The 19,207-nt window shown below is 41.3% G+C and overlaps 1 protein-coding gene across 1 annotated transcript in view; it reads left to right on the forward strand.

Annotated features, from left to right (window-relative positions):
* PACRG (parkin coregulated) overlaps positions 1 to 19,207 on the forward strand; it is an 819,947-nt gene that overhangs the window by 190,388 nt on the left and 610,352 nt on the right. The window contains exon 2 of the mRNA XM_082251495.1: positions 3,055 to 3,189. Within this exon, the coding sequence (XP_082107621.1) occupies positions 3,055 to 3,189 (135 nt within the window). The remainder of the gene's footprint in view (positions 1 to 3,054; positions 3,190 to 19,207) is intronic.

The raw sequence follows: 19,207 nt of genomic DNA on the forward strand, positions 1-19,207 counted from the left end.
TTTTCACAGCTCTTATGGTGAAGAAACCTTTCCATATTTGGAGACAAAATCTGTTTTCCTCTAGACGTAAAGAGTGCCCCCTTGTCCTCTGTGATGACCTTAAAGTGAATAACTCAATAACAAGTTCACTATATGGACCCCTTATGTATTTATACATGTTGATCATATCCCCCCTTAATCTCCTCTTCTCAAGAGAGAATAAATTCAGTTCCTCTAATCTTTTCTCATAGCTGAGCTCCTCAATGCCTCTAATCAGTTTCTCTAGCTCCCATATATCATTTTTGAGAACTGGTGCCCAAAACTGAACTGCATATTCCAGATGAGGTCTCACTAATGATTTGTACAGGGGAAAAATGACATCTCTCTCTCTGGAGTTCATGCCTCTGTTAATACAAGAAAGGACTTTGCTTGCGTTGGAAACCGCAGCTTAGCATTATTATTAAGCTTATGATCTAGCAGAACACCCAGATCCTTCTCCGCTATGAATTTCCCCAGTTCTACTCCACCTAGTATGTATGATGCAAGCATATTCTTAGCCCCAGGCTAAGAATTTAAATGCCAACCCTGAGCAGTGGTGGTCAATAGGATCCATATACTTTGGACGCTGTTTGTATGTAAACATTAGCGCAAGTGTCACAATGGACAATGTAGAGTAGTGTGAGGCCTAAAGTGGTTCTTAATGTAAAATTATTAGAAAAAAAAAAACAGGGTTATACTTATCTGCTCTGTGCAATTCAATTGCACAGAGCGCCCCTGAACCTCCACTTCTCAGGTCCCCTGCTGGTGCTCCTGGTTCCTTCCCTCCATCGAATGCCCTCATAGAAAGCCTCTTCCTATGGGGGCACTCGTGCAAGCTTGCTCTCGAGTCTCGCTGTCTGCGTTTATTGGCACAGACAGCGGGACTTGGCCTCGCCCCTGCTCCCTCGTTACTGACTTTGATTGACAGCAATAGAAACCTATGGCCACTGCTGCCTCAGCAAAGCTGGTGAGACCAATAAGTTAGGGGAGAGAGGAGCTGCAGACGTGCACAGGGGTGGAGTGAATGAGGGCTCAGGCAAGTAAAAAAGGGAGGAGGTGAGGGGTGATACTAATGTCTAAACATTTTTTTTCCCTAATGCAAGGAATGCATTAAGGTAAGAAGATGTAGCCTAGGTGACAGGATACAGACACACAGAGAATGAAAGGTGACATTTAATCTGCTGATGTTGTGCTTTTCCTGACTCCACCCTCTGCCCCATAAACTAGCTAATTTTTAAATGAAACCATTCTGTTTTCATTATGTATCTTTTTCTATAGCTAGTGCTGTCATCACTGGGTCTCTGAGCTCTTCTATGCAACGCAGGTGCTCAGCTCAGCCAAGAGACTTCAACCAGTAGGCTGTTTTTTTGGGAGAAGCAAATATCAGAATGCCATAATGGGTGAATGTCAGTCTGGAGAAATGGAAGCTCCTAGGCAGACTGCATTTGCATAACCACCATTGATATTGCCTATATGTGATGTTGAGTCTCCATGATTGTAAGAACTAAAAGAAAGTGAATGAAAGAGGTATTCCAGGTGCAGTTAAACTAAGGGAGAGGAATACCAGATGATGCTGGGTGTCCTCCAGTCAAAATATGTGGCAGGCTGTATCTGATTCATTGAAGTTTCTAATGCACACTGTAAAACTCTCAGTGTGAACTAAAATCAGGGTAAGCTATTTTAGTGCAGCAGAGGAGCCTGTATAACTCTGCAAGACTGAAGGCGATGCTGGAACTCAGCTTGAAAAAGTCTTTATGACAAAGTCAAGACAAAATAAGAGAGGAATATACAGAGATGGGAGCATCAAGAGAGAGAAAATAAGAATAGAGGAAACAGAAAAGCAACTAAAAAGGGAGAAATGCACCAAACAATATGTGCCCTAGTAACTAAATATTTTTCTGAGAAGGAGATATACTTATAGAGGTTGTACACCCCCCAAAAAAAAATAACCCTGTAAGACAAAGGCATAATGCGATGCATACTAGCTCATTATGCCTTTGTCTTACAGGGTTTTCTTTTTTCTTTTTTTTTCCTTTTTTTGGGTGTACAACCTCTATAAGTATACTTACCTTAGATCAAAGCCCCACAGTGGCACCTGCATATCGGTGCCACCGCTGACATTTTCCCCAGAGTTACTTCCAGGTTTGCATGCTCCGGTGCTGTGATTGGCTGGAGCCGTGATGACATCACTCCCGCGCATGCGCACGGGAGCCGCCGTTCACGGCGCGGGACTCGGAGTGCATGCGCCAGTGATGTCACTGGCTGCATGTCACGTAAAAATCTCCTAAACGATACACGTTTAGGAGATATTTACACTACCTATAGGTAAGCCTTATTATAGGCTTACCTATAGGTAAATGTTTGTAGAGGAAGTTTACTTCTCTTTAATCCCAGATAGTAAAGCTCCCTAGGTGAAGTGACTGCCCTGGAATAGCTGTACAGCCAGGGAGGGGAGCTCTGTAATAAGAAGCTGTTTTCCTTTGACATTCACAAAGGTAAATTTTGGATGTAGAAATGTATTTTGATACATATTTTGTTAGTAGAACTAATAAAAGGAAAAATTACCTTTCATTGATCATTATTGATGAGCAATTTAAAAAAAAAAATTGCAGTAAATCTCTAGCCTCGCAGTAAACGCCTAGCTCCGCACACCCAATCTTTCTTTGGTTAAACTCACAACAAAATCCTCAATGCTTTGCTTGCATTAATCAATTTCCTGCATGATTTGAGAACATTTTCTTGGACTGTTTATCTGGATCGATATGTGAAGGACATTGTGAATTTTATTATGGAGACATTCATTTAGAAATTGCTTGCTACAAGAACATTGTTCTTTTTTTTTTTTTTTTTTTGTTTTTTTTTTTTTTAAGAACCTTCCTACTGAATTACAGTAGGCTAAACCATTACATATAATTGTTTAGCGTAAAATGTCATTTTCCCCAATGCTCGGTGCTACAAAAATGTGAATAAATATTCTATATGAGCCTGTTTGTGTTTATTGGTGCCCTGATACATATATTACCTGATCTTTTGCAGGTTAGAGGCCCCCCAGCAGCAGGGGCTTTCAAAGAACGACCTGCAAAGCCCACAGCTTTTCGCAAGTTTTATGAGCGAGGAGACTTTCCAATCGCCCTTGAGCACGATACGAAAGGAAACAAAATAGCCTGGAAGGTAAGTGAGAGCACAGCTGTGACTGCCAGCTGTGCTTATTGAAGTGACATCTTCTATTGCCAAACAAAGTTAGCTTATAAGTAAATAAACCTAAGTAATTCATTGGCAAATGAAAGTGTATGGTGGAAGCTGTTCATAAGTAGGGCCCCCCCGGCGTCCGCCAGCCACCTTGGCTAACGATTAAATGATCTTCCATAAGAAAAGAAGATGACAGAGCCTCTTTGCCTCGGAGAATTATCTCATGCATCAATTCATCTTTATTTTTATGAGGACCTGGCAACCCTGGCTGTTTCAGGCAGTCCATCAAGTGATTGCACATTGCGAGCAGTAGCCATTTATCTCCCCCAAATTTCACCTTCCTGCAGGACACTTCCAAATGGAAGCTTTAATTACCTAAATGGATAGGTCAAAATTGGCTGCTCCCTAGGAAATGCAGAGCAGAATATAAACGAAGGCAGATTCTCATTCAGAGACGGTGCTTTTAGTCTGCAGCATATGTCAAGCAACGTAATCGCTGTCATACATGCCTCTGTTAGAGGCTGACCTCCACTGCTGAAATCATTACAGCGCCGACATTTCTCTGACAAAAGGTTAATTGGCTTCAAAATAAATGTATTGCCTAATGACTCCATTCCAATACGGCTGGATTTCTGTCTCCGAATGGCCCACTGATGTTATTTGTAAAAACTTGCCAATCTTTTTAACTCGCTAGGGCAAGCTTTTAAATTTAATTTGAAAAACGGAATCTTTTTCCTGCTCCAGCCATTTAATTACGTGTGTTCTCAGAAGCTTTTCTTCCTCTTTTCTTTCGCATAGTCAAAAACATAAATTTCTGAGAGCCCAAATAAGTGAGAAATCATTATTTGAACAGAGTACATTGAAGCAATCCTGAATCAAATAAGCATATTAAACTGAAACGCTTGTTACACAGTCTGTGCTGAGGATTTTTAATGCAGACCCTATTTTAATTCAGTCACCTGCTGAGTGCGAAGACAAGCAAGGTCGTATATCTGTGTTTGGTTTCTTCAGTGATCAAACTGAACTGTTGAATGCAAATGACAGACAACTAATATTACATATATTTCTATTACTCTGTGGCCTGTTCTCCTGTAAGGGAAAAAAAGAGCATCTTTTACAAATGTTGCTGTTCTCTAAATTGCATTTAATACAATATCTCATATTTTTTTGTAAAATGCAGTAGGCAGTGTAGCACATTCTTTTTCCATAAATTATGATTGAATTTTTTTTTTTGCATTATACTTAGTAAACTTAGCTGAAGAATAATGATTTTAAACACAAAAGACCACAAATACCCCCTCTCCTAAAATATGATATATGTTCTGATCTAAAGCAAGTGTGCTTGGCAAGCATAGGTAGTCCACTCTGCACCAAACAACACATTTACAATACCATTTCTGCTCATTCTTCACTATAAGCAAGCCGGAAGTGTATTTAGGTCCTGCTGTAGTGCTGTTACTTAAAGTGGTTGTAAACCCTTAGGCCCCTTTCACACGGGCGATCTGATCCTATGTGCCTGTCAGTTTTTCAGGGGGACCTGATCGGAGGCTCCATGCATCCCTATGGGGCAGCGGGTGTCAGCTGAGACATCCCTGCTGACACCCGCTGCCATCCGATCCGATCCTGTCCGTGAAATCCGGACAGATGAAAACCATATTTTACATCCGTCTAGAGGATCGGATTGGATGGGATCGGATGAGAACAGACAGGCAGTCCATAGAAGACAGCAGGGATCTGAAAGCTCCGTCTCTGCACACATCCGGCAGGTCAATACCCCGCTAAGCAGAACGGACTCCGTCGGGGGGTACGCCCGTGTGAAAGGGGCCTTACTCAGGGACTGTCCTCAGGTGATGCACAGAGATTAATCAAATCCTCCTACATAAGTTGTACCTGTTTATTTTCAGCCCCCTCTTTTCTAAATCTGTTCTTTTTTTGTTAAACCAAACTTTAGCATAAAAGAGTGCAAATAACAAAACATTGAATTGAAAGAATACATATAAAATTACATACAGTTCAATTTAGGGCACCCGTTCTTAAAAAGAATATCGGGGAACCGGAGAAAGTGCAGAGAAGGGCAACCAAACTGATAAGAGGCATGGAGCAGCTCAGCTATGAGAAAAGATTAGGGGAACTGAATTTATTCTCTCTTGAGAGGAGGAGATTAAGGGGGGATATGATCAACATGTATAAATACATAAGGGGTCCATATAGTGAACTTGGTGTTGAGTTTTCCACTTTAAGGTCAACACAGAGGACAAGGGGGAACTCTTTACGTCTAGAGGAAAAGAGATTTTGTCTCCAAGTACGGAAAGGTTTCTTCACCGTAAGAGCTATGAAAATATGTAATAGAAGCCAAGCCTAAGGGAGGCTTGCAGTTGCTTAATAGCAAAATACCAATATTGGTGCATAGAACTACAGAACATACATCAGGTAGCATCAGAGAGTAATGCTACTAGGGAAGCATTACATTTGTAACAACCGATCCATGGCTAGCTGTGGAGGAGCCAAACCAGGGACATCTAACCATCGTTGCCAAATCAAAGCAATTTTATGGGAGGCATTGTTGTAACAGTAAGTGAGCTGTTCGCACAATTGTAGAGAATTTACGTATATTACCCATTGCTTTCTAGTGGGAAATTGGGGACATCCAGTACCTTGTCATTAATTTTCTTGTCAAGTATAGGAGTCTCAAAACCATAATGTAAACCCCAGGGAGTTAAGCTCAGTGTCTAGTGAGCCCAGAAGGCATATCAGTGGATCCAGGTGTATGTCTTGTTGGGCGACTATTGCAATGGTTTGAGTGACCTCTTTTCAATATCTGCTGAGCTTCGGGAAGTGCCACAACATGTGAATGAAATCTCCCCTGTGTATAACACACTTAACAATAAAATCTCCCCTGTGTATAACATACTTGGTAATGAAATCTCCCCAGGGTATAACACACTTGGTAATGAAATCTCCCCAGGGTATAACACACTTGGTAATGAAATTTCCCCAGGGTATAATACACTTGGTAATGAAATCTCCCCAGGGTATAATACACTTGGTAATGAAATCTCCCCAGGGTATAACACACTTGGTAATGAAATCTCCCCCAGGGTATACCACACTTGTTAATGAAATCTCCCCAGGGTATAACACACTTGGTAATGAAATCTCCCCAGGGTATAACACACTTGGTAATGAAATCTCCCCAGGGTATAACACACTTGGCAATGAAATCTCCCCAGGGTATAACACACTTGGTAATGAAATCTCCCCAGGGTATAACACACTTGGTAATGAAATCTCCCCAGGGTATACCACACTTGTTAATGAAATCTCCCCAGGGTATAACACACTTGGTAATGAAATCTCCCCCAGGGTATAACACACTTGGTAATAAAATCTCCCCAGGGTATAACACACTTGGTAATGAAATCTTCCCAGGGTATAACACACTTGGTAATGAAATCTCCCCAGGGTATAACACATTTTGTAATGAAATCTCCCCAGGGTATAACACATTTTGTAATGAAATCTCCCCAGGGTATAACACACTTGGTAATGAAATCTCCCCAGGGTATAACACATTTTGTAATGAAATCTCCCCAGGGTATAACACACTTGGTAATGAAATCTCCCCAGGGTATAACACATTTTGTAATGAAATCTCCCCAGGGTATAACACATTTTGTAATGAAATATCCCCAGGGTATAACACACTTGGTAATGAAATCTCCCCAAGGTATAACACACTTGGTAATGAAATCTCCCCAGGGTATAACACACTTTGTAATGAAATCTCTCCAGGGTATAACACACTTGGTAATGAAATCTTCCCAGAGTATAACACGCTTGGTAATGAAATCTTCCCAGGGTATAACACATTTGGTAAGGAAATCTCCCCAGGGTATAACACACTTGGTAATGAAATCTCCCCAGGGTATAACACATTTGGTAAGGAAATCTCCCCAGGGTATAACACACTTGGTAATTAAATCTCCCCAGGGTATAACAAGCTTGGTAATGAAATCTCCCCAGGGTATAACACACTTGGTAAGGAAATCTCCCCAGGGTATAACACACTTGGTAATTAAATCTCCCCAGGGTATAATACACTTGGTAAGGAAATCTCCCCAGGGTATAACACACTTGGTAATGAAATCTCCCCAAGGTATAACACACTTGGTAATGAAATCTCCCCAGGATATAACACACTTTGTAATGAAATCTCTCCAGGGTATAACACACTTCGTAAATTGGTTCAAAGTGTATCTTGTCTGAACTTTCAGAAAGCAAGGGATGGGTAGCTGAAGTTACACTCTGCAGAGCTTGGTGAAAGCTGATTGAAGGAAAGGGACACCCCCCTTGACACAGCACACAGGAACAGAGCTGAAACTGTCAATCACAGGCTGTGTGCTGCAGCTCCCTCCCCTGTCACCTTTTTTATCTCTTGGTGTCAGTAAAAAAACTGGCAGAAGTGACTAATGCAGATAGTAGAGGAATGATGCAGCCAACAGAATTTGCCCTTGATTGAGTCAAGTACACACTACCTAGGGATATGCTTTGTTTATATTTCATTGCAGTGGTTTACAACCACTTTATTGGAGGTCTCAGGCCATGCGTTGCTGTCTGGCAGTGATGGCTGGATCAATACTGTAGAAAATTGCGTATCCTGTAACCAGTCATAGATCAAATTTTCTCCAGTACAGCAGGGACCACCAGAATTCCAATCAGTGTGTGGCTGTCCCTGTTCAACATTGTTAAATCAACTTCTGTCAAGCAGACACGCTGGAAAACAATAGTTTGTCAATCATCGGCAGCAGCCAATTAGTTGCATACAATACAATACATTCAGTGTATTCTGACAGCGCCAGGTCCCACTGCCAGCATGCAATATCATAGCAGGGGAATTCCTCCATCCACCTAACCTGTATGGATGGAGGAATCTGTTTGTTTGTTTTTTGTTTTTGTTTTTTCATTCAGCCCACTGGCTGAGCAAAAAAAAAAAGCTACACATCTATGGCCAGCTTTATCTATTGATGTTGTGTTCTTCGCTGTTGCCTACATTTCAGCTTTTAGTTATATTCTTCAACTATAATGAATGTTAGACATTTTTCTTTTACATCATGAGCAACCAAATAATAACTAACTTTTTTTTATAGAGCAGCTTTGATAATTTGACGTTACTCCCTTTTCCTTGCTCACATTAAAGCATGGTGCCGAATGACCTATAAATCTATCGTTAAAAATATTTATTCTCATTCATTTTATTACACTATTTGGTTTCTTGGCAGTGTTTCCCAAATATCTCCTCAATTTATGGTTTTGGATAGGCACACAAGCAACTATACAATATTGCTGAGACACTAATTATTCCATCTGTGCTTATGTGAAGTTTTCTGCAAATCATGGCCTGGTGGTGGAATTTGCAGACAGGATGGGGAAATACTAGTCTAAAGGATAGGAAGGGACATGCTTTCAAAAAGTGGAGGTGAGATTGTGCCTTGGGGAGAATTCCCACCATTAGCAGATAGATGAGAGCATAGTGAGAACTTATTTATTAAAGTCAAGGTACAAAATCATGCAATGTGTACATTTACAATATGTATAAACAAATTAGGCAATGTCAATTCAAAAGCTAAATTGGTAAACAATTGTCAGGCTAAAATTTTGGAAAGTTATAAGTTGATAGGATACAATTATATATTCCATTCTAAAATATTTCTACCCTTTTTGTATATTGGTATTAAATGGCAGTGGCTTATAAAAGCAGAGACTCTTGCAGGTAGCTTTTCCTATTACAAACGCTGGCTATGGCTCTGGCAATGCCATTATTATAGTTCAGGCTTAAAACTTTAGCTGCTCAACTTTACATCATTTCCCTTTCCCTACCTTTCTTAAATGAGCCTGATAATGTTTGGTAGAGTAACGTAGAGTAGACATACACACATAGATTTCCTGAGATTGAACCATAGAATAAATTGCTTTACAAAAAAACAACATGCATGGAGGAATCTCTGCCATGATTTATTATATTTAGAGAAAGTGGAAAGGCACTAGACCTGTAAAGTTATCTTAGTGTAAGCATTGTTAGTATTGATGTTAATATAAATAACCTGGTTCCTGGGCAGGCAGGTTCTACACCCCAGAGGATCTTCACAGACTCCTTGGCTTGTAGTGTAATGGTGTAATAAAAATGAAAGGTGAAATGCCACACCAATGCTAAAAGGTCCAGCAGGGCCGTCTTTAATATTGATTGGACCCTGGGCAAATATTTTCTTGGGCCCTCCAAAATCCACTTATTACCTATTTGCAGGCAGTGGGGGCTAAAGGGGCAGCTGCTTTGGGCCCCACAACAACGACTAGGCCCTGGGCAGTTGCCCCTTTTGCCCTGTGTTAAAGACGGCCCTGAGGTCCAGATACAACTTTATTCCACTAAAAGTGAGGGGGTCAATCCAAAGAGTATCCAACACATTTCAGGGGTCCAAAAACACACCCTTCAGCAGGACTTGATTGAAAACAATGCGAATGGACTAGAAGTGAAATGACTAGCATTAGATAATACACAGAGATGAAGCAATGTGATTTGTTCATATTTCATGTCAGAGATTTACAGCTACTTTAAGGTTATTTAACCCCTTGGAGCTTACGCCTCCAGACCCTTTTAGGGTTTAGGATGGCGGGAGGCGGGGCTTATGATCATCTGACTGCCCGTAATTACCTGTCATGGCAGTCACATGATCCAAAAGCTGCTTGCAATGGGGAGCTTTCTGTTAGCTGGCGGTAACTGTGCCGGGAGAGCAAAGGGTGCACACTCTCGGCACAGCTGTATTTGCACTAATGCATGCAAATATGTGGCTCCTGCAAATATGTGGCCCACCTGCTGAGAGAAGCTGCAATTTTGCGTGCACCCGGAGCCAAGAGATTAAGCAAAGCAGGTATCCAGCACAGCATAAAACTCTATATCACATGTGTCAAACACAAGGCCCATGGCCAAATGTGGCCACCCAGGCCAGTTCATGTGACCCTCGCACCTCTCCTGCAGCTGCGGCACCCCCCTTGTCTTTGCCCACACCTTGTCTCAGTAGTCGGCAGCCGAGAGGACAGAAATTCTTTGCCAGATCCTACGCTTCTCTGTGCAGCTACAGAAAGGCTCTTATTTGCCCACCCCCTTCCCCCCCCTCTTAGCAGTCTGCAGCCTAGAGGAGGACAGAACTCTTCCTACAGATCCTGCACCTCTTTGTGCAGCTGCAACAGCACTTCACCTCTGCCTTCCCTATCTCAGCATTCAGCAGACTCTGGAAGCTGACTCCAATCCTCCGCCAGACTCTGCACTTTCTTCTTCCCAGATCCACCCGCATCTTCTGGCAGCAGCACAAAGTAAAGGGGTGCATTGGAATGTAAGGAAGGGTGGGTGACTCTTGATTTCTGATGGTGGGGGGCTCTTGACATCTCATGTAAGGGTGTAAGGGGGGCGTGGGGTGCTCAGGACATCTAATCTTACAGACATAACCGGCCCTTTGAGGTCAACCATAATGCTTATGCGGCCTGCAATGAAATTGAGTTTGACACCCCTGCTCTATATCATTCCCTTCTTGTAACAGCATGAAAATCCTCTAAAAACGTTTCTGCCTCGAAGGGCCCTACTTATAGATAGGTTGCAAAAAACACAGACCTCAATATAAAGGAAACCACATGCTATGAGTGGAGATATTCCTGACTGCTTACATACTTGCAGCAATCAGATAATGACTGATATATTGTTATTTCTTCCAGTGTGATTACAAGCACAGGGCTTACCAGCATCTGGTTTGGCAGCTATTGTATTGAAGCAGCTGTGACGGCTTTTTGGAATACCCAAACAGTGACTGTATCTACTTGTATGCTCTTTGACTGACAATTTTTCCAAGTTCTTGAAGTTTGTTGAGCTAGGTCAGGGATCTTCAAACTATGGCCCTCCAGTGGTTCAGGAACTACGATTCCCATCATGCCTAGTCATGTCTGTGAATGTCAGTTTTACAATGCTTCATGGGATGTGTAGCTCTGCAACATCTGGAGGGCCGTAGTGTGAAGATCCCTGAGCTAGGTGGGGCCAACAGAGCAAACCATGGCTGATTCAGAAGAAATTGACTGAAATTGGAGCCATGTCTGGTAATCTTAATGCATAACAAAGACTTCAAATGCTAGAATGGATCACAATCCTGCAGGGTTAAAGGAGTTGTAAAGGCTAGAATGGATCACAATCCTGCAGGCTTAAAGGAGTTGTAAAGGCTAGAATGGATCACAATCCTGCAGGCTTTAAGGAGTTGTAAAGGCTAGAATGGATCACAATCCTGCAGGCTTAAAGGAGTTGTAAAGGCTAGAATGGATCACAATCCTGCAGGCTTAAAGGAGTTGTAAAGGCTAGAATGGATCACAATCCTGCAGGCTTTAAGGAGTTGTAAAGGCTAGAATGGATCACAATCCTGCAGGCTTAAAGGAGTTGTAAAGGCTAGAATGGATCACAATCCTGCAGGCTTTAAGGAGTTGTAAAGGCTAGAATGGATCACAATCCTGCAGGCTTAAAGAATTTGTAAAGGCTAGAATGGATCACAATCCTGAAGGCTTTAAAGAGGTTGTAAACTCGTTTTAAATTTTTTTTTTTTTTTTTTACAACCTGCAAGAGAAAGACATAATGAGCTAGTATGCATCGCATACTAGCTCATTATGAAATACTTACCTTAGAACGAGCCCCCGCCGTGCTGCTCTCTTACCTGTATGTCATGTCGCCCGTCTTCTGGGATCGCAGCATCCGGCCATCTGATTGGCCGGAGCCGCGGTGACGTCACTCCCGCGCACGCGCGCGGGAGCCGACGGTCACGGCACGGGGCTCTGAAGGAATGGCATGATCAGCCGTTCCTTCAGAGCGCATGCGCCAGTGACGTCACTGGCTCCATTAAAGGTAAATATCTCCTAAACGGTGCAAGTTTAGGAGATATTTACAGTACCTATAGGTAAGCCTTATCATAGGCTTACCTATAGGTACAACTTCCTGAGGAGGGTTTACTTCCTCTTTAAGGAGTTGTAAAGGCTAGAATGGATCACAATCCTGCAGGATTAAAGGAGTTGTAAAGGCTAGAATGGATCACAATCCTGCAGGCTTAAAGGAGTTGCAAAGGCTAGAATGGATCACAATCATGAAGGCTTTAAGGAGTTGTAAAGGCTAGAATGGATCACAATCCTGCAGGCTTTAAGGAGTTGTAAAGGCTAGAATGGATCACAATCCTACAGGCTTTAAGGAGTTGTAAAGGCTAGAATGGATCACAATCCTGCAGGATTAAAGGAGTTGTAAAGGCAAAAGGTTTTTTTTATCTTAATGCACTCTATGCATTAAGATAAAAAGCTTTCTGTGTGCAGCCCCCTAATATTATCCTGAGCCCCATCTCTATCCAGTGATGTCCACAAGTCCCTTGGCCATATGGGAATCTCCCTCCTGATTGGCTGAGACACAGCCATGGCATCATTGGCCCCTGCGGTTGTCAATCAAAGTCAGTTAGCCAAACAGGAAAGAGAGGGGGCTGGGCCAAATGTCAGCTCTGTGTCCGAATGGAGACACAGAGCTGCAGCTTAGCTCAGGTGCCCCCATAGCAAGCTGCTTGCTGTGGGGGCACTCAATAGGTGGGAGAGGCCAGGAGCAGCAACGAGGGACCTGAGAAGAGGAGGATCATAAATAACATGTTTGTTATTTATATATAAAAAAAAAAAAAAACGAGACTTTACAATCACTCTAATGGTGATTGTAGGAGCAAGGAGAATCTTGTCATAAGAACAACAATAGCAGTCAGGGCCCAATTGTTTTTCCAAAGCCTTTTGCAGGCATCCTGTAGTGTTTTCTTATTTTTATAAGCAGCTTTATTTTTACCATTTAGTACAAATACAATTAAAACCCTATTTTATTTTTCAGGTCAACTATCAGTTAATAAATAAAAAAAAAAATAGCCATCCAACAAATGGAGGTCTTTGATTCTATTTTCAGTAGCTCGATGTTTTAATTCTACATATCATGCATTTAGCATATTAGCATCAATTGAATGTATTTACTTGAACATATATATTGTATGCAATTAAGCTCTTTGCTCGGTGGCTGATTAAACCTGTAAGCACAGCAGAGTTTTGACATTTAATCTTTCTATTTTTATGCTTTTTGTTCATGTCTGTCTTTACTCTCCAGATTACTTAAATTTATAAATACAACTCTTAATCTTCCATCTGCTCGTATTAGAGAACTTAATTTAAATATGATATGTTTACCTTGTAAATAAATGGCAATACAATATATAGCCAAGGGGATTGCAGAACACAGTCCATTAGAGTATTATATCTAGAGAGGAGCCTTTTAGTACCAAGTGTATTTAGCAGTCTAAATACATTCTACTGAAGGGAAACATTTAAAGAATACTGCAGATAGTGATGCTTTCAATGAAGATGGATTTTTACACATGCATAAGGTGCTAAATTTTGTAACAAACCTCTCAAGCAAAGCTTTAGGAGTTCATTAAGCAACCTACATGGAGAGATGTACTATAGCAGTGAGTAATGAAAAATGTTTTATACAGACATCTTAGATTTAGTCTAAACCCCTCCAGCAAAGTTGAAGGGATGATTATGCAGCTATTTTTCCAAATATCAAACCAAGCTGTATTTTCCATAATTGCTTGGAAGCATATTTCCCTTGATGTACCAATTGCATGAATAAAAGTAGAAAACACAGTATGATGCTACAAAAACACTGCATTATGGAATATTTGTGACTTTGTGACTGTCGACAGCAGGAAAATGAAGAAAATTATGTATTGAACAAGAGTTTTCTTTCTTGCGCTCCCTCCTTTTTTTTTTTTTTTTTTTTTTTTATGAATCGATCAAGAATGTTAGTTGTTTAGCTAAGAAAACATGTTTGTGTATATTTGTAAAACCTGAACATTTTAGTCCTGTGTGGACAGGGCTGCCATCGTTGACTTATTTTAAGGGGGTGAGCTCAGGTGTTTCAACTCTATTCCTAATGCATATCAGGTTTTCTTACACTTCTCTTGCTGCATGCTTCTTTTAGGTTAGAGACTCATTAGGTCAGGGGTGTCCAAACTATGGCCCTCCCGCTGTTCCAGAACTACGATTCCCATCATGCCTAGTTAAGTCTGTAAATGCCAGAGATTTACACTGCCTCATGGGACATTTACTTCTGCAACAGCTGGAGGGCCGTAGTTTGGACATCCCTGCACTAGGTAATATGCAAAATCTGGTGCAGCTGTGCATGGTAGCCAATCAGTTTCTATCTTCAGCTTGTTCAATTAGGCTTTGACAAAAAAAACTGGAAGGTGATTGGTATCTATGGATAGCTGCACCAGATTTTGCACTCTTCAATTTTAGTCAATCAACCCCAATGTCAGCATTAGCACCCAGCATATGTCATAGTTTCAAGATAGAGCCCACGCTTGAAGAATAAATGAATCATTCAGCTTATTTTGGATTTGTTTGCTGTTTTCTAAGCTGAAATTAGACATATGGAAAAAAGGAGAGGTGCGTCACAGGTGAGAGTATCACAACAAGTAATATAAATGGAAGACTAGAGCACTGGGTAACTAACATGGTCATGCTTCACTACCATTCATACAGTAGAGCTATGCAACTGGACTGTATTAATCTAGATCCTGTGCATAGTAGTCTTTTTTTTTTTTTATGCAGCTAGAATCTACAGCTATTAGCTGTCACAGTGGTCACGTGATCGGGAGCCAGTCCCGCCAGTTCCTGATCATTAATAGACACTGAGAGCGATCTTTGACAGCTTGTTCCCTGAGCAAGTGCGCTGTCCACACAGAAACCTGTGCCACCTATAGGGTCCTTTCACACGGGCTTTCTGCCGGGCTGGCTCCGTTTTGCGCAGCGGGGGATCCATCCGCCGATCCCTACTGAGCAGGTGGATGACAGGTCTGTCTCCGCTTACTTTGCAGAGACAGACCTGTCAGAATCCCACTCTCCTCTATGGGAGATCAAGTGGGGCCGCCTGTCCATTTTCATCCAATCCTATTCGATATGATCCTCCAGACGGATGGAAAATAGGGTTTCCATCCGTCTGGATTTTACGGACAGGATCAGATCAGGTAGCAGCGGTTGTCAGGGTACATGTCACCGCTGCTCCATAGAGGTGCATGGAGCATCTGATCAGGCCTGCCTGAAAAACGGACAGGTGGACCTGATCGGAAAGCCTATGTAAAAGGGGTCATAGACTCATACAGTATATATGGATCGTGGGCATTAAAGTCCACCCTCTTTGCTGCCACACATATGATTTATGTGGGTGGCAAAAAGGGGAAATAGCACCATGAAATGCTGACTGGCTTATTCAATACATTGTGTACTAAAAGCTACAGTAGGTGCAGTAACTAAAATCATTGTACATTATAGTTTATGATTAATTGTTATCGGTAACTTTATATGTTACTGGGCCTTTTGCTCCCTGTAAGTTTGGGAATGGATTCTAATACAGGCCATACACTAACCAAAAAAATCGTTCAAACTCGTTTTTGAATAAGGAACACTCGGCCATGAGAGCAAACGATTTTGCCATCATGTAATGACCGAATTTTGATCGATAACTCGTTCAATGGACATAAATGAATCTGTTTTCGTTCATCCTGTCACATATGCCTAGTGCAAACAGTTTGGGTGAGAAACACATTAACCTTTGAATTTATCATTCGTTCGGCAGAATTATCCAAACTGTTCCTTCTATTTTTCAGCTCTGAAAAGCTAAAACCGATTTTCTATTTGTGCCAATTACCTGGAAGAAAAATTAAAGAATGGTCCAAATGACAGATTTTCAAAAAATGTTCAGCTAGTGTATGGCAAGCATTACTTTTGTATTGTGGCAATGCAGATTAAATTGTAATTTTTTAACATGCATGAGCAAAACACACAGGTATGTGCATTGTATTAAAATTTTAACCATTCTGAATGGCACTCGGTTAAAGTTGACTGTCTGTTGTATGCTAACTCAAACACATATCTAAAAATATGAAGAAGCCCAACATTACAAACACAGTGGTGATTGGAAACTTTCTCACTTTATTCTATGATCAACACAGACTTTTATGCAGTTAAAGCCTTGTACACACGATCAGATAATTGAACGATTACTTTCATACAAAAATTCCCGGAGGACAGAATTCAAATTCAGAAGTGATGTCATGTGTTGAATTGTTTTGTATGTGTTTTTTTGTTTCTGAGCATGCCTAGTCTTGCTCTTACGATTTTTTTCGGACGAAAACTGTACTGATTAAACGAAAATCGGACGTTATGTTGACATACGATAAAAATTTTATAGCCTGCACATCCAGTTTTTGTGGCCCGAAAATTCGTAATCGGCTGTCGTAAGCACCATACTAACAATCTGAAAATCAGCAGATCGTTCTTTGGACAAAATTTTCCTTCCGATTTTCATATCGTCTGTACGGGTAAAAAAAAAATTCCATAAATCTCTCCCACAGTTTGTAGACACTATAACTTTTGTGAAAACCAATCAATACACGCTTACTGGGATTTTGTTTTTAACAAAAACATATAGCACAATACATATTGGCCTAAATTGATAAAGAAATTCAATTTTTTACATTTTTTTCTATTGGATATGTTTTTTTGCAGAAAGTAAAAAATATTCTTTTATCAAAATTGTTGGTCTTTTTTTGTTTATAGCACAAAATATAAAAACCACAGAGGTGATCAAATACCACCAAAAGAAAGCTCTATTTGTGGGAAAAAAAGGACATCAATTTTATTTGGGTACAGTGTTAGACAACTATGCAATTGTTAGTTAAAATAACGCAGTGCCACATCGCAAAAAAAATGGCGTGGCCATGAAGGGGGGTAATACCAGCAAAGAGTGAATTAACAGGAATATAGCAATGGAGTGAAAATGGTTAAACTGACTTATGCACATGACCTGCAGTGCAGAGATAAATAGGGATTCATATAAAGATTACCAAATGTATGTGAAACACGTATGAAAATGTATATTTATGGATAATGCATAAATGTATAGTATGAACAATGTTAGAGTGAAGGAAAATTAATTTAATTTCCAGAAAAGTAGAATAGCCAATTGATAGTTCATGGACAAGAAGTAAAAAGGCTAGCATGCCACAAAGGTGAACAGGAAATATGTAGCGGGGATGACAATTAGATTGCAGTAGATAATGTGGAGTAAAGAAAAGTGAAATTTGGCTATATAAACAAGGGAATCAGGGGAAAATGAAAATGTACAGGGAACCCAGGAATGCAAGAGGCATTAAATAATTGAGTCAATTGTGCCAGAAATAAAATGATAATAGACCAGCAAAATAGAAACCCTATTCCCCGGTGCTGTAGTAAGTACTCATTTTCTGTTCAGGTAGACAAAACTATATAAATATAGATATGCAACAGCAGTTCCATATCTTCATATACATTGTCGATTTCTAAGAATGTCCTTAAAAGAGGGAGCCTCAACCTTCTAAAATAAAACAAAAGACAATCACAATGCCCTCTGTATGTGAGGCAACCCCTGTTTGGTGAACATGGAAGACAGTGAGTAGAATCAAGGTATGACAGCAGGGGGCATGGCCAGGCTGGGCATGAGAGTGGAATAGCCTCACAGAGCTCCCAACTAATATCCTGCTTCCGATCCTGACTCCAGACGTTGATCCGGGCAATATTAGTATCGTTCTCTTCAGCTCAGCCAGAGGAATCTATTGAAATCATGGCCAGATCCAAACTTTGTTGACGAGGAGGCAAGGGAGAAGGGACAGTCCTTGAGATTCAACATGCACTGCCCAAAGGAACACCATGAGGCTCTGAGAAGCACAAAGACGCAGGCAGTAAAGTGGGTAAGGGTCTTAAAAAGGATGCCCCCAGAGACATGCTCTACTCTACACAAAAAAATGACAGAGGTGCAGGGGCAAGACTTCCTCCAGGTAGGAGGAAGAAGCTGACCTATCCCATTATATAGAGACAGAACATGGGACTGAGCTTGACACCATGTCTCTTCCTGACAATGATCAACAGACAGGTACTGCAGATATGATAAAGGGAGAAGAACAACCTACCCTAAGTGAAATCTTACAAGCTGTACAGCATTGAGCTCCTTCAGTTAACTCAGTCTTAAGGGGCTGACAGAGGAGGTATCGCTGCAGCGACAAGACCTCCAGTAGATAAGAGAAAGAACAACTGCTGCTGAAGGCCACATCAGTGATCTTGAGGACAAAATACCTCCACTGATTGCTGAAACCTGCACAGTCGCCCGCATAGCCACTGCCACAAGTCAAAAAACGGATTATATTGAAATTTGGCTTAAATTAAACAATGTTCGCATAGTGGGGCTGCCAGAAAAGGCGCAGGGTCGTGACCCCACAGAATTTGTCGAGAAATGGCTACTGGATCTATTCGGGAAAAAATCCCTTACCCCACTGTTTGCTGTTGAAAGGGCACATCATGTTCCTGCTAGGGCTCTCCCAGGCAACGCACCTAGGTCAGTCCTGGTGCGGATACTACAATACCGTGACAGAGAGAAAATCTTAAGGCTAGCAAGGCAGAAATCCACCATACACTACAATGGCACCAGAGTCTCTTTTTATCCCAATTTCTCGGCTGAGGTGCAGAAGAAGCAGGCCAAATTCCAAATGTCAAGCCACGTCTCCAACGCCTTAATTTGCCATATGCAATGCTCTACCCTGCATGGTTGCAGATTTCAGCCAGAGGTCAGGCGCACTTTTTCAACTCACCTGGGGAAGCTGTAGACTGTCTGGATGTCAATGAGCCCTCTCTTCATGCCAGGCACTGAGACAACGCTGAAACCTGAGACCGTTTTCTTGTTCTTCCTCTACAAATTGGCGCACACCTTTGAGTCGGTGGTTCTGAAGGGCACTGCACTTTTTTACCTCGCTACCAACACTAAATTGTTGCTATGTTTACTGATAAGCTCAAATGGAGGCAGCCCCTCATAAGGGAT

This window comes from Pelophylax lessonae (assembly GCF_965119305.1).
Source record: "Pelophylax lessonae genome assembly, chromosome: 3".
In the NCBI taxonomy this organism is placed as follows: Eukaryota; Metazoa; Chordata; class Amphibia; order Anura; family Ranidae; genus Pelophylax; species Pelophylax lessonae.